The following is a 15,246-nucleotide window of genomic DNA, read 5'->3' as shown; positions in this document are numbered from 1 at the left end:
TTCATGTGTTTCGTTGAGGGTTAAAAAAAATTATCTAAAAATTGCTAAATAAACGGCTTTAAATGAGAGTGCGCTTGTACATAAAATTGTTTAATTTACCGTCGCCGAGTTTCGCGCTATTTCACCTTCTTAGCGCAAAATACCGGGGGAGTCCCCTCCACATCGGCCGCCGCGGGGTCGTCGCGGGACCGGGGCGAGGGGAAGGCAAGGCAGGGACTGTATAGGTGTATGTGTATTGCGTGTATATGATATATACATGTGAAAGGGAAGGAGTGCGTGTGTGTTTGTGTGTGCGTGCGCGGCCGGCCGCTAGTCGACGGCGGGCTCGCCGGCGTTGGAGCTCTGCGCGTTGATGTTCTCCGGCCGCCTTGGGTCGTTGGGCGGGATCATGCCTGGGATGCGCATTTGGAGGCTGATGAGTTCTTCTTGGAGTTTTTTCTTCTCGGCGTTCAGCTCTTCGTCGTAGAGGAGCTGGTTGTCCTCCACGTCGTTGTATTCCTTGATTTGGATCAGGAAGTCGCGGATGTGATTCTTGAGGGTGCTGAGGCTTCCGGTGGACTCGAACAGGCCGGACACAAAGTTGCCGGTGACCGTCTGCGTCAAGTTCGGAAAGGCGTTTATGAGGGTCTTCGAAATGTGCGCGTGCAGAAACTGGACGTTGTTAGTGCTCGGGTGGGCGGAGTCGCCGTCGTTCCACAGCGGAACGGTGACGACGTTGTTCTGGATGGCGGAGAACATCTTTTGGAGAATTTTGCAGTGCATGTAGAAGTCGGCCTTGTGGAGACCGTCGAGGAGCATGACGAGAATTTCCTGCAACAAAGAGAGAAAGCAGACGCTGTAGAACTCATTGGCGACGCCCTCCTTTTCGACGTTCAATAGAAGCTCCAGGAGCGTTTGCAACCCAGTTTTGCTGACGTTGCGCATTGTGTGGCGAAGGGCCCAAACGATGGCATTGATAATTGTCTGGAAGTGAGAAGACGGCATGAGCAAGAGCGCCTTGAAGCAGGAGTGGTTGACGCTGCATATGAAATCGAAGAACTGTATGCGGTGGTCCGGATAGTCGGCGAAGTTCTCGGTGATCATCGATATCGTACACTCAAACACCGAGTCGAAGAACAGAGGAATTTCGTCGATGATCAGGTCCTGACACTTTCGGATCAGTTCGGACAGCAGCGTCAACACCTCGGGGTCTCTCGCTTCCGGAATGCCGAATTTGTAATCTTCTAGGACGGATTTCAGAAGAGGCTGAAGTATGCTCGATACGATGCTGTTCGGGTTAGTAGTACGCTTGACGTAGGTGCGAATCAAGACCAGGATGTTTTGCTTTACCGTTCGCCTCGCTTTCGCGTCCGTCGTGTTCAGGTACCGAGGGCCCTGCTGCTGCACGCTCGCGGATATGTCTTCAGAATAGACCTTATAGATGTTGAGCATGTCATAATAGATGCGATAAATTTGGCTCTCAAAAGACTGGCCCAGCACCTTGCAGGCGCTGATGTTAGTTTTGACAATTTTAGCGATATTTCGTACAACTTCCAAATCCCTCAGAATGTTTATGTCACTGCTGGCGCACGCCGTGATTTGGTGCCAGGTCGAATTCGGGAGCTTCATCATCAACTCGATCTGCTGCTGCTTTTTGACAGGGTTGCTGTTCGCGTTGATGAGGACACTCACGGCAGAGTAAAACGTCAAAAGCTGACCCTCGTCCAACTTGGAAATGAACTTTTCAATGTTCTCAAGAAGGACGTCGATGAACGGACCTTCACCCTTGCCCTGAGATATCACAAACTGCTTCGCCGTGCTTCTAGATATTTTGAGAAAAGTATCGCACGCCATGTCTTGGACGCCCGGGTGCGTTTCCTCCATCCACTCGAACAGTTTGTGAACGACTGTGCGAAGAAAGGTCCAATGCGCCTTCAAGAACTGAGGGTATTGACCGACTACATACATGATATTGGCCGCTATGATTGCTCGATCATCCTTGCTCCTCATTTCATTACAAAACTCAATGAGCTTGCGCACGACGTGTACCAAAAACCTTCGCTCTCTCTCCTCCGGCACAGCTCCAGATATGCTCCCTATGGCCCAACACAGTGTGGCGCAGGCTCGCTTATCAAAATTTTCGCCGTTGAGCTCGTGGAGGCGCTGCAGCATGATATTGTACATGTCTGTCGAGTCGAGGTTCGACAAATAGACCAACGTGATCCTCATGTTGTTATAGAGATACAATTGCTCGGTGTTCTTCAACCTTTCCCTTATGATGTTCCCGTTCTCATCTTCAACTACCAAGACCTCCTCCGGCTTCGCCATGTTCCGAATCATGATGCTCCGGACCTGACTGAGCACGTTGGCATAGAAAACTCTCCTCGACGTCTGCACCGCCGGGGCGGACTGGTCTATCGGCACCTCCTTATACAGGCCCTCCGAAAGCACCATCCAATAGTCCAGGATGATTCCGAAAATGTCCCTGTTCTTTATCGAGCAGAACTGAACAAGGTACATGTGCGCATCCAGAATGTAATAGGACAGGGCGTCCGACTCCAGAACGGATAGGTGGCGCTGGAACAGGGTAGTCAAGAAGAGAGCGACCATCTGGATGAAGCTCTTGTCCTCCGCGGAGCTCTGGGCGTAGACAAGAGGAAAGTTGGTGGACTTGTCTAGAATCCGGTACAATTGGTTCATGAATGACGAGAACATCATCTGAAACTTCTCGGCCGGTACGTCTTGCGACGATATGGACGATATCTCAACCAGGCAAGAAGTCGCCGCGTTCCTGAACTGGGGTTCGGGCAAGAAATTATCAATCAGAATCGATATCATTTGTGTTTCAAAAATGTACCCAATTGGCACCCAAGAAAGAAACTTCAAGAGCGCATCTAGAGTTGTCTGCAGCAAGCTGGGCGTCTTGCTGGACGACAGGACGAATTCGCACAGCTCGTAAATAGGAAAAAAGTCCTTGACGAGTCCTTCCTTGAGAAGGGACGTCTTGGCTCTTGTCATCTTTCCCTTGTTGAAATCGAAGATGTCTTCAGACAGCATCTTCAAGATTACGAGGTTGTTTTCGCACGTGCTCTCATTGATCTTGCTGGCCGCGACGATTTCTGGGATGAAGGATGACCATCTGTGAGGCCATTCTTGACAAGAGATCTGATTTTTTTTGAAGTGTGAGTGAAAGACAAAAAAAAAAAAGAAAGAGGAAGACACGTACAGAGACGAGCACGGCGTTTGCGGCGTCTATGATCAGTCTCTCGCTCGACAGAGATTCCCTGGTTGATGACAGGCGAAGCACGTAGTTGATCATGAATTCTCTGATACCGCAGCGCTGTTCATCCGGAAGAAGATTCCATCTATGTGTGACTAAAGATTCCAATATGGTCAAGGCGAATCTCTTGGTATGTGGGTGCTGAGCCAGCTCTAGGATGACAGGAACGCGCGTCCAAGATTGTGGATTTTCTCGGAATTCTACTAGCACTTTGGCTGCTTGAGCGAACTTAAAGGAGCCATTTTTTTAGAAGGGGCGCCAAAATTTTTGAAGAGTCGTTAGTATATTACACACATTTGCATGAAGCTCTCTCCTCACGCTAGCGAATACGTGTCCTTCACCTACCTGAGGGTGTTTGTGTGAGATGCTTGCGACCGTGATTTCTTCAAACAGCTTGACATCAAACTCCTCATCGAATTGGAAAAGCTTCGAATAATCGTCCATGGTTTTTTTCTCTTCAAGAGGGGAAAGGAAAAGAAGCAATCCGTCGCGACAGGTTTTTTGTGTGAGGTTGCCGGGAGAAAAGAAGTCTGTTGTGCACTGAGCGCGGGACGGTGTCTTAGTTGGCGACAGACTGGGTTGCTTCGGCAAATAAATCAAAGTTGCCAGTAAGCGATACGAAAAAGAGAGAAAGAAAAGTGAAGAATTAGGGACAAAACCGCTATTCAGTCGAAGACAAACTAAATTATTTTGGTAACGCTAAGTGGCAGGAGATTGTAGCGAAGTGAATTTTTTTTTTTGATGGGAGCAATACCTCTCTATGCACACGCTATGGGCGTGTAGGGCAAGTGACGCATGCTCGGACGATGCAGAGTCGCAGGAGAGAGCGTGACCGGGGCTCTTCGGTGTATGGGCGTCTCCCTTTTGAGAGATTGGAGGCGCTCTCGAAGAGAAGAGACGGGGCGAGACAAAAACAAAGTTGTCGCACGTCGCAGACAGACCTTCTGACAGGTAGCAAACGGCCGCAGTTTGAGCGCGTACGAGGCGATTCGGAAAGTGCCCGGATAAAGCCCCCTCGCGAAAGAGAGGGGAGAATTTCTTGATTAGATGTGAATTTTTTGATACTTTTCGCCTTTCGATTTTCTGCAATAGTGAAAGGTGGGTTTTGAATAGGCCTGGGTGTTATTTTGTCGTGTGAGGCTTTGGGGTAGTCTGGTAATCTAGACCAGAAGAAAGGAATGACTGAGTCATCGACGAGAGACGTGAACATCGATTTGCAGTCGGTCCATTACTACCGTGGAGAGGGTCCCGTTCATCGGTTGGCGCTTCACCCAGAAAAGCTTCTAGATAATCTGCTTGGGAGAAGAACGGTTCAAGGAGCGATTTTGTGCGTATCACTATGTGTATACAGTTATCGCTCCATGATTTGCGTGTTTCGGTGGTTTAACATTTTTTCTTCAGTGATGCCTTAAGGAAGAACAAAGCGAATAGATCGCTGGGGAGCCGGCGCTTGCAGCCAGATGGGACGTGGAGTGGATACGAATACTTGACGTATGGAGAGTTAGAAAGAGAGGTTGTGAATTTTGCGTCTGGCATGAGCAGTTTAAAGTTGAATTCGGTACGCTCTCTGAAACGCGTGCTTTCTTTTCTTTTGCGGCGGTGTTTGAAGAAGGACTGACAGCGATGTGTAGACAGGAATGGTCGGAATCTATTCAGAAAACCGATTAGAATGGATCGTCAGTGTACTGGCGTGCTGTTATTTGAACATCACATTTGTACCACTGTACGATAGTGTAGGTACGAAAAAAAATTTGTACGCATCGCGCATATGGAGAAGGCGCTGACGATGACTGTGTGTGGATTGAAGCGCAAGATACAATACAGTACATTATCGACCATTCTGGGATGTCGGCGATAGTGCTCTCAGAGAAGACGTGGGAAGAGGTACGAAGAGAGAAAACAGATGGACAGACAGAAGGGGAGGTGCTGACGAGTTTGAAAAGTTTGCGAGTCAAAAGCACGACGTGTCAAAATTGAGTGTGTTGATCAAGATGGGGAGATTGGAGAGCGTGCCAGAATTTTTGAAAAGCTCAAGGACAAAGATACATGAATACGAAGAGGTGAAAAGAATGGCGGGGTCGATACATCCGATGGTGCAATCTTCCCCAGAAGATCTGTTTACGTTGCTGTACACAAGCGGTACATCCGGAGAGCCGAAAGTGCGTCTGGGGATTGTATGGGTGTGTATGCAGATAAGGAAGGTGACTGATTTTTTTCTGAAAGGGTGTGATGTTGACGGAATCGAACGCGGCATGTTCGATCGCGGGGTGTTTGGAACTGATAAAGTTGAGCCAGTCAGACGTGCACATATCTTATCTGCCGCTGGCACATAGCTACGAGATGGTGTGCATGCTGTCGGGTCTGTTGGTAGGAGCATCGGCTGGGTTCTGGAGAGGAGACATCAATGGACTGCTGGATGATATACAGGCACTGAGGCCTACTATTTTGGTAGGCGTGCCGAGGGTGTTTGACCGGATTTATGGAAGGATTATGTGTGGGTTGGAGGAAGCGAGTCGAGTGAAGAGGGCGCTATTCAGCTATGCATACGATTCAAAGAGAAGGGCCGAACAGATGGGAGGAGCGTCGTCGATATGGGAGGGGGTTATTTTCAAGAGGTTTAAGGATTTATTGGGGAAAAGGGTGAGAATGATAGTTTCTGGATCGGCGCCGTTGAATCCAAAAGTGCAGGAATTCTTAAGAGTTGTGACAGGAGCGACCGTGATTCAAGGATACGGCCTTACGGAGACATTTGCGCTGGTTTGTGTGCAGAGGATATGCGACAAGAAGGCGACCGGGCATGTGGGGCCTCCAATTGGGACGGTGGAGGTCAAATTGGTGGACGTGCCGGAATTGGGTTATGTATCATCGGTGGATCAACACCGAGGAGAAGTTTGCGTTCGTGGGACAAACGTGTTTGTAGGATATTATAAAGATGAAGCTAAAACGAGTGATGTGTTGGAGCCAGATGGTTGGTTTCATACTGGAGATGTGGGCGAGTGGTTGCCGAATGGAACGTTAAGGATCATCGATCGAAAGAAGAACATCTTCAAGTTGTCTCAAGGAGAATACGTGGCGGTGGACAATCTCGAGTCTGTGTTTTCTCAGGCCAGGTTTGTGGGTCAAATTTACATTCATGGAGATTCAATGTCAGATTATTTGGTGGCGATCGTGGTTCCGGATGCCGAGGCACTTGTCGGGTGGGCGGAGTTGGCTGGAATGAGCAAGGATGTAAGGAGGTTGTGCGCAGATACGAAAGTGAAGATCCTGATTTACGAAGAGCTTTGCAAGGTGGCAAAGGAGAACCAGTTGCACGGGTATCAGATTCCCCGCCAGATTTATTTGGAGCCGGATCCTTGGACAGTAGAATCAGGCGTTCTCACGCCCAGCTTGAAGACCAAGAGATTTGTCATGCGGAAAATGTACGAGGCGGTTTTTAAGGAGTTATACAGGCTACCTCGCTTGGATGGAAGCAACGGAAGGGCCAAGTTGTGAGTGACAAGAATGTAGCTTGACTTTTTTATTCGGAGTGGGCGTTGAGTTGAAGGAGTTTTGAGTTGGTTGCGACAAAAATGTAGCTTGATTTTTTTTATTCAGTGAGTTTTTTTTATTCGGAGTGGACGTTGAGTTGAAGGAGTTTTAAGTTGATTGCGATGTTGGATATGGCTTTGTCTTCTTTGTCGATGAGTGCTTCTAGTTGTGATGTGTGTTCTGGAGAGAGTTTGACGGACGAGAGTAGCGAGATGAGTTCTGATCTTGCTTCGATGGCTTGAGTGGTGATCTGGGCCGTTTCATTCAGAGAGTCTTGATGTTCTTGGACGGTTTGTTTGAGGGATTCGAGTTGTTCGAACCAGCGGAGTTCAGAGGAGGTGGCTCTGTACTTTTTGGATCGGATTTTGTCTATTAGACAGAGGGATCGAGAGTATAGGACGTCTTGTGACGTGTAGGCTTCGTGAAGTCGGGAGGTGAGTTGTGAGAGGCGCTGCGGTTGGATGAGTTGTGAGAGGTGGTTTAGATCGGCCAGTTGGGTTTCGGTGCGGTTTTGGATGGATTGGAGGTGGTTTTTGAGCCGTTCGTAGATGTCGTAGAGATAGAGAATGTGGACGCGTTTGATGTTGGAGTAGTGATCGATGAAGCGTTTGAGGTTGGTGGTGGAGTCGAGTGTGCGAGGGGAAGAGAACGTGCCGGGGGGGAGGAGTGGCGCGGGTCCTGGTCTGTGGGGGAGGGACAGGGTGGTGGGGGGAGGGGAGAGTGGAGAGGGGAGATTAGAGAGCGATATGGGGCTTTGGATGAGCGAGATAGAGGGTAAGGGGGTTTTTGATTGATAATGGAAGGTGCATAGATGGGACGGCGTTTGAGATGAGTCGAGGAAGCGCAGGAGGTAGATGAAGAGTCCGGATGACGGGTTGGAGGGGTTGAAGAAGTAGTTGGTGACAGCTAGGACGGAATCGAGGGTGGTGTTTGGCTTACGGAAGTGGACGATTTTGGAGATAAGGGAGGGGGGAGAGAGAGGGTGGGAGGTGGTGAGAGGTGTCGCGGAGGAAGGTGGTTAGTTGTGCGAGCCAAGGGAGATCCAGTTGGAATATGCCCAGTGAATTATAGATGTAGAATGTGTTGGATGATGTTTTGGTTGCGGGCGCTAGGTTTAGTTTGATGAGGGAGATGTGAGAGGTGGAGGAGGGGAAGAGGAGTCTTTGCCACAGAATGGCAGATATAGGGTTGGGGGGAGTTGAATCGGAATGCCACTTTGGTTCACATTGAGATAAGAATATAATGAGATGCGCTTCAGTAGGACTGATAGTTTTTAGGGCGACAGGAGGTGATGAGTGCAGAAATTGGATATCCTTGAAATAAGAGGGAGGTTGAGACTCGGAATTGTCATCTGATTTTGTGATGATATGTACGGGACCTTGTAAATCAGGAACAAGGTTTTGGTTGAAGATCATTTGTATTCTGACTAAGGAATCGGTTCGTTTGGACTCTCCTAGAACAGAGCTTATCCAGCTTCTCTTCTTCGATAGGGATGCAATACGCGCTTCGACTTGTTTGGAGCAGGGGAACAGCGGTTCCAGCTCTTTGGCGGCAGCCTGGTCTAGGTATTCGAGACAGGACCTTTCAACAAATGCGCCGTTGGGGACGATGGGGCACAGGAGGTAGACGCTACCAGTTTCGCTTATGAGGTAGACGGAGAAAGCGTCCCACGTGGCGCACTCGGCGGACTCCACGAATGCGAAAGATACAAAGCATTCGGCTTTTTCGACCTGGCTGAAGTACGTGGACAGACAGAAGACTTGTTCCGCCTCGCGGAAGCAGACCTTCAAGTTGTAGATGCGAAGCATGTTGTCGTTTGAGAGGATGAAGAGGTGGTCCGGACTGAGGGGATGCCACGCGAACTTCAATATGAGGAAGTCCTGAATGTGTGAGTGCAGGGAAGGGGCCAAGACGTGAGATGGACAGGTGATGACTTTGACATGAGAGGAGCGAAAGTTGGAGCGTTCTTCGTTTAGGTTGACGATAATGAGCCTAGTAAGTTCCAAAACCAAAGTTGTTTCGGCGGTGTGTAGCACCAAATAGTTGCCGTTTGGATTGACAGATAGATGTTCAATGGGCGAGGTGAGCGAGTGCTCGTAGTCGAGGACCTTAGAGAGCGGTGTCAGAAGGCTACTTTCGGAATCGCGTACGGAAAATGTTTGGCAGGTTTGTACCTTGACGGGCGCGTATTGGGAGAAAGACACGGACGACAAGTCGACCACTTCTATTTCATTGAGCGAGTTCACAGAGAACAGGTAGTGGTCGTGCACGTCTATGCGCTGAGCAGAGCGTTTTGAGACATAGGGTTCTGAGAATTTTGGAACGAACGGCTCAGAATACTTGGACAGGTAGTGAGCTAAAGTGAGGTCTGAGTCAGACATGTACAGATAAAATGATGACTTTTTTTATTTTTTTTAAATTTTAGGCAATTTTCAGTTAGAGATGACGCGCGATGCAGTGTCGGTTTCTGAGTAGTCGATGTCAAAGATGTTGCCGGATGCAAAGACGTTGTTGGGGTCCAGAGTGCGCTTGAGTTCTTTGAGGATGGACAGGCCGATCTTTCCTACAGAGCGCTCTATGAACGCCTTACGGTGCTTGCCAACGCCGTGGTGGTGGCTGATAGACCCCCCGCAGTCGAGGATTTCCGTGCGACAGGCGTGTTCGATATAGGTGAACTTTTCTATAGGGTCTTCCAAGTCTCGGCAGGAGAATCCGAAGTAGAAGTAGACGCAGGATCCAATATGGTAGGTCTGAGTAACTCGGCAGGAAACGAACAATTTGCTTTTGACGCCCGCTTCGGCGGCTGCCTGAACGACTCGTTGTTTGACGCGGACGCACAGATCATAGGTGCGAGACCAGGTGATCGACGTTTCGAAGCTTTCGGCCAAAAATGACGCGCTGATCACCAAATCTCGAAGGTAGGCGATGACGAAGGTGAGGAAGTACCCTCGTCGACTGCTTTCCGAGTCGACCTTCAAACCGCCATATTTCGTAGCTGTAGAATGAATGGTCCTGGTTTCGCGCACCACCTCGCCCTTGGAGCCCTCCACTACGAAAGTAGCCATGCAGATCTCCCTGGGATCGAAGTTGAGGTAGTTGAACAGGTAGGCCTTCTTGGCTCTGTCGGTGAGCGTCTCATAATAAGACTTCGCCGCGGGTCTCATGGCCATGCCGAGGCGGAATTGTTCCGGGTCCACGAGACGGATGGAAGCCGGCAAATGACGCTGAGAGGACAGAGCGTGCATAAACTTGACACCTTGTTCGAATTTTGGAAAAATAACAGCACCGTAGTGAATCAGTTGAGGAAGTTCGCGAACCTTGACGATCACTTCTGTCACCACGCCAAAGATTCCTTCACTTCCAAAAATCAAATTCATTGTATTAGGGCCGGACGACCGACGAGGTATCAGAGATTCCTGAGTCCAAGTACCTAGGCAAGTCACAAACTTCACGCTGACAACGATATCCTCGATATTCCCATAAACGTTCTTTTTCATGCCGGAAGCGTTGGTGGCTACCCACCCGCCCAAAGTTGAAAACTCCAGCGAATCTGGTTCATGACCCATCATCAAGCCAACCTTCTTCAATTTCTCATTTAGCGCCCTTCCAGTAATTCCAGCCTCGATACGCGCCATCATGTTCACACGATCAACATTAATTATGCGGTCCATTTCGTGCATGTCGAGGGACACAATCATTCTCTTCTCGCTCTCTGGACATTCCAGCGCCCTTGATACGTTGGTCCCACCGCCGAATGGGATGATCACAACGCCGAAGCGGTTTGCGGCCATCACTATTCGTTCCACATCTTGATGGCTTCTCGGGTACACCACTACATCCACAAGTTTCTTCAATGATCCATGTCGAATTGTCCATATCTCCTGTACCGTGTGTCCGTGACTGTGATTCAAACGCTCCAAACCGTCCCACGTATGATTGACGTTCATCTGCTTCAATTCCTCTGCAAAGTCGCCGTTCACCACCGGCTTTGGCAAATTCCTCGGATACTCGCACCCTTGATTGATATCCTCAATCTTTAAGCCCAACTCCTTCTCGGCGAATTCTCGCAGGTACGGCAATTCAACTCCAGACAAGAAGTAACGGTTGCCCATCATACATATGTGTCCTTCTTCGTTGAGTGTGAACCGGCTGTCTGCGTAGCCCCATCCATCCCATCTGAGTTCATCCTCAGAACCTTCGCCCCCTCCCTAAAAAAAAAAAAGATCTCGGGTGCGTTAACTCCTGCTTCTCTCACTGTCGAGAGCAAGCACGCGGCGAGGGATTCCGCGGTATTCGCTTTCGCCGCCTTTGCGAGTGACTGTGTCGGAACGTACACCGCAGCTTTGAAGTGCCGGTAAGATCTCTGTCGAGGGACCTAGAAGATGACCGTTCAGTCTCTTCAAACGCTCAAATGCTCTCTTATTCATCAAACACCGTATTCATGCTTCGGCTCAACCGCGCACCAAAACACACCGACAAACAAAAATAATGGGCTAGTAAACAAAAAATCTTAAATTCGTACTAGGTTCCGCCCATAAATTTCGTAGTAGCTCAAAAAAAATTCCTCGGTGCCTCTCTCTCTTCGCGCGCGGTGCAGGTTCGCCCTTCATTTCAGGTCAGCTCAAAGCCGCTTCGAGAAAGCGAAGCTTCCCAGAGCGCGGCGCGCATCCTCTCTCCTTCGCAACGGGCGCACGTGTGAACAAGAGTCAAAATCAGCTCAAAGAAAAATGCGGACATAGCAAAAAAAACCGTTGGAACACAGGCCGAAAAACCTGTCAAGCTGTTGTACCCATCGATCCCCGTTTCCCCTTTGGAGAGGCGTGGCATTCGGTGGATAGGCGCCCGACCGAGAATGGATGGCGTCGGCCGCGGGCGCTCTCGCTCGGAGCGATTGTTCTCTCCGCTCTGGGCCTCCCCCGTCCGAACGGAGCTCGGTCGTCGCCCCTCTCCTGGGACCGCGAGGAAAGGCGTGCCGCTCGAGGGCGCGGCGCGGCGGTCGGCGATTCGTCCCAGCTGGAACCCCGGCGTCGAGTGCTCGAACGGAGAGCTGGGAAGTAAAAATTTTTTGACAGCTGTCAAGGCAGGGGGGCCGTCTAGAGAGACCCGTTTTTACCGGTGCTGGAGTGGGTGATGAGCTTTAGATTTTCTTCGATCTTCAGAAGAAAGGACGGCTCGGGGTCTATTTTGTACTGGTGGCTGAGTTGCGAGGTGGAGTAGTTTGAGAAGAGTTTGGGCCAGTCTCGGTTGAGTCGGCTCAGAATGTTCTCGAGTTCGTATCCGATTTCGTCGCGGACTCTTCTGCGGACGAACTCTTGGTACTTGGGGGCGAATGTGTACAGGTTTATGTGTACGAAAAGCATGTACACGGCGGATTCGATGGTGTAGACGATGAGGGGGACGATGTAGTTGATGCTGACTTTCGATCGAGCGGTGGCGGGGTGGAGGACGTCGTTTAGAAGGAGGTTCGTGTCGACGGTGGCGAAGGAGGGGATGTCGCTGTTGGAAGAGGACAGAATTTTCTTTAGAGCGCCGACGCAGGTGTTGACGAGGACGGAGAGGATCCCTAGGGTTGGGGTCGAGTTGATGTTTACCTCGGGCAGCGGGTCGAAAAGAGGCACGAGAGTTTCTGGATCGATGGTGTGGACGTCTCTGAGGCTGAATATTTTGGGTACATAGAGTCTGGCTATAAAAACAGTGTTTCTGAGAATATGGTACAGGTGCAGTTCGATTTGTCGATAGAGGCTTTGTTGACAGTTGGGAGGCCTCGAGGTGGGCTCCGTTTCGTGCGAGCGGCTTGAGGAGTCCGGTTCGGTGGAGTTTGGCGGTTGGAGTGAGGAGAGAGGGGTGAGGGGTGGGGGTTCGTCGGCCTTGAGGGTGGGGGCGTCTTGGTTGCCGAGGGTCTTCCTCTCTTGCATGGAGATGGCTTTGGCGTTGGGGATGATGTTGGCGGGGTGAGAGACGGCGGAGGCGACGTGTTGGAAGAGTTTCATGATGGAGTGTTTGATGGAGCCGGCGAGTCCGACGTCGCCGAAGGAGTTGTTTAGGACGAGGGGCCATCGGTCGTAGTAGTGGACGAGTTGGAAGAGGAGGGCGGTGACGGCTTCGGTTTCTTCGAGGTGTCCCAGAGTTAGGGCGGGTTTGAGAGAGCTGGGGCTGGGGTCGTTGGGGCTGGGGGGGGGGGGACAGGGGGGTGCGGCCTCGATGGGGGGTGGGGTGTTCAGGGAAGGAGAAGAGGACTTGGTCGGCGCGGTGGGGGTCGGGGGCGTCTTCGGAGGTGGGTTGGTAGTCGGAGCTGAGCATGGAGAGGGATTTGACGATTCGTTCGCAGTGGACGGACAGGAATTCGAGGGAGCGGTCGACGAAGTTGATTTTGAGTTTGAGAGAGTGGAGGACGCGGGCGACGAGAAGGACGGAGAGGATCCAGATTTTGTGCCAAGGGTTTCTTTCGCCGGAGGCCGAGTAGGGGGTGAGGGTGTCTCGGACGTAGGTGGTCCAGGACTTGCCGGTGAGGGCTCGGACGGCGTCGTAGGAGGAGAGGGTGTCGGCGGCGGAGGAGTGGCAGTTGGCGAGGGCGAGGAAGAAGTGGAGAACGGTTTCGGCGAGAGCGAAGTTGGTTTGGGAGGAGAGAGAGGCGTGGAGGCTGGAGACGAGGTCGGCGATGGTGTTGCGAGAGACGAGGTGGGGGAGGACGGCGTTGGGGGACTCGACGCGTTGGACGAGGACTTCGAGGAGGGAGAGGGCGAAGTTGCAGATTTTGGGGTTTTGGACGAAGGAGACGATTTTGGGGATGAGGGGGAGGACGGCTTGGTTGAGGGTGGCTTCCCAGGTCTTGACGCACTTGAGGAGGAGGTGGAGTGAGGAGAGGAGGACGATGACGGTGTCGCTTTGGAGGTGGGAGATCATGTTGGAGTTGATGATGACGTCGAGGTTGGAGACGACGCGGCATATGAGGGAGACGGTGGGGGGGGGGGGGGGGAGTTGGAGAGGTTTCGAGGTTGAGGGTCCATTTTCTGATGAGGAGTTGGGAGTAGGTGGAGAGTTCGTTGAAGAGTTCGGCGACGAAGTCGCCGCCACGGAGTTGCACGGACATGAGTTCGGTTGCTCGGAGGATGATGGTGACGATGGAGGGCATTTGGAGCCAGTTGAGTTTGGGTTGGCGAATGAGGACGATTTGGACGAAGGTTTGCCAGTAGCGGAGGGCGAGGACCTGGGAGGAGACGACGCTGAGGTCGTCGTTGGCGGAGCGGGCCCAGCGGAGGAGGTCGAGTTTGAGTTGGAGGAGGGGTTGGGGGTGGGGGGGGGGAGTCGCGGAGGTAGGAGAGCTTTTGTTCGAGGAGTTCTAGGTCGTAGTAGAACCGGGTGCCGTAGACGCGGTGGGAGTCGGGTAGGACGGCGGACTGGATGTTGACGGAGAGGGACTGGGAGGTTTGGGCGAGTTTGGCGTGTTCTTCGTAGTGGTGGAGGCGGGTGGAGAAGAGGTTGAGCCAGGAGAGGGGGGGGATGCGGTCGTCGCGGGAGAGTTTTGAGAGTTCGGCGACGAGACAGGAGTCGAGGTCGCCGTCGGTGGGGACGAAGAAGATTTCGAGGGCGACGATGCGGAAGACGTGGGCTCGGATGGTGGTGCGGTAGCAGGCGTAGTTTTCGGGGGGGGAGTCGGGGGGGGGGGGCTGAGGGGTTTGTTGAGAGAGGGCGCGCGGGAGGTCGAGGCAGGAGAGGAGTTTGGACCAGAAGTGGTCTCGTCGGCGGACCATGGAGATGACGGTGAAGTACTCGGGGGTGAGTTGCCAGAGGGATTCGAGGAAGGAGAGGGCGGCGTCGAGGAGCCTGGGGTTGTTGGAGAGGAACCAGTTGCGGCGGTCGTCGTCTTCGAAGAAGGAGAGGGCGATGGTGATGCAGCTGCTGGGGGCGATTTCTTCTTCTTCGGTGAGAGAGGGGCCGAGTTTGTCGTCGGCGGGGAGGCCGGTGGGGTCGGGGGGGGAGTCTTGGTCGAGGTGGGCGTTGACGAAGAGTTCGGCGAGTCCGGGTTGGGTGCTGATGGCGGCGGTGATGAGTCGGAGGATGGCGACGCGGAGGTCGGTGGGTTCGCGGTTGTCGTTGAGTTTCCAGAGGAACTCGGAGCGGAGGAAGTCGGCTTGGGCGCCGAAGTAGGCGACGAGGGAGACGCGGGCGGACTGGTTGGGGGGGAGGGGGGGGGGAGTTGGGGGGGGGGGCGGAGGGCTCCCTGGAGCTGGTGCAGAGGATGGTGAGGATGAGGGTGGAGATGAGGGGGATGTCGGTGTTGTGGTGGTAGGAGATGTAGGAGGCGATGATGTAGACGAGGTCGATTTTGTGCTTGCCGACTTTGCGGTCGAAGAGGGAGGTTTGGAGGGGCGTGGAGGAGGAGAGGAGGAGGGACTGGCTGGAGAGGAGGATGGTTTCGAGGAGGCGGAGGGCGAGGACGACGAGGGTTTCGAGGCTCT

General features: G+C 52.2%; 3 protein-coding genes across 6 annotated transcripts; 1 reads left to right on the top strand and 2 right to left on the bottom strand.

Moving 5' to 3' along the window:
* Positions 1–39: 39 nt before the first annotated feature.
* On the bottom strand, positions 40–3,938 carry LOC126326520 (exportin-1-like). The gene is made up of 3 exons (XM_049995664.1): positions 3,605–3,938; positions 3,206–3,487; positions 40–3,144 (listed from the first exon to the last, which is right to left on the bottom strand). Exons 1-3 carry the CDS (start codon positions 3,701–3,703, stop codon positions 310–312), a joined length of 3,216 nt encoding a protein of 1,071 aa, XP_049851621.1. The 5' UTR covers positions 3,704–3,938; the 3' UTR covers positions 40–309.
* A 384-nt stretch (positions 3,939–4,322) lies between these two features.
* Positions 4,323–7,399, top strand: LOC126326519 (uncharacterized). 3 transcript variants are annotated; one of them, XM_049995660.1, is made up of 6 exons: positions 4,323–4,586; positions 4,661–4,817; positions 4,891–4,996; positions 5,067–5,143; positions 5,203–5,418; positions 5,483–7,399. In XM_049995660.1, the coding sequence occupies exons 1-6, from the start codon at positions 4,438–4,440 to the stop codon at positions 6,749–6,751; spliced, it is 1,974 nt and encodes a 657-aa protein (XP_049851617.1). In that variant the 5' UTR covers positions 4,323–4,437; the 3' UTR covers positions 6,752–7,399. The 3 variants fall into 3 exon arrangements, with proteins under 3 accessions (XP_049851617.1, XP_049851620.1, XP_049851618.1); XM_049995663.1 differs by having other exon boundaries at positions 4,438–4,586; positions 5,203–7,399; XM_049995661.1 differs by lacking the exons at positions 4,323–4,586; positions 4,661–4,817; positions 4,891–4,996; positions 5,067–5,143 and having other exon boundaries at positions 5,164–5,418.
* A 1,767-nt stretch (positions 7,400–9,166) lies between these two features.
* Positions 9,167–11,523, bottom strand: LOC126326518 (alkyldihydroxyacetonephosphate synthase-like). Of its 2 annotated transcripts, XM_049995658.1 has the most exons (3): positions 11,310–11,523; positions 11,122–11,162; positions 9,167–10,995 (listed from the first exon to the last, which is right to left on the bottom strand). In XM_049995658.1, exons 1-3 carry the CDS (start codon positions 11,395–11,397, stop codon positions 9,220–9,222), a joined length of 1,905 nt encoding a protein of 634 aa, XP_049851615.1. In that variant the 5' UTR covers positions 11,398–11,523; the 3' UTR covers positions 9,167–9,219. The 2 variants fall into 2 exon arrangements, with proteins under 2 accessions (XP_049851615.1, XP_049851616.1); XM_049995659.1 differs by lacking the exon at positions 11,310–11,523 and having other exon boundaries at positions 9,193–11,012.
* Positions 11,524–15,246: the final 3,723 nt, after the last annotated feature.

The sequence above is a fragment of the Schistocerca gregaria genome, unplaced genomic scaffold, assembly GCF_023897955.1.
Source record: "Schistocerca gregaria isolate iqSchGreg1 unplaced genomic scaffold, iqSchGreg1.2 ptg000994l, whole genome shotgun sequence".
NCBI lineage: Eukaryota > Metazoa > Arthropoda > Insecta > Orthoptera > Acrididae > Schistocerca > Schistocerca gregaria.
This window is presented reverse-complemented; position numbering and strand designations above follow the sequence as displayed.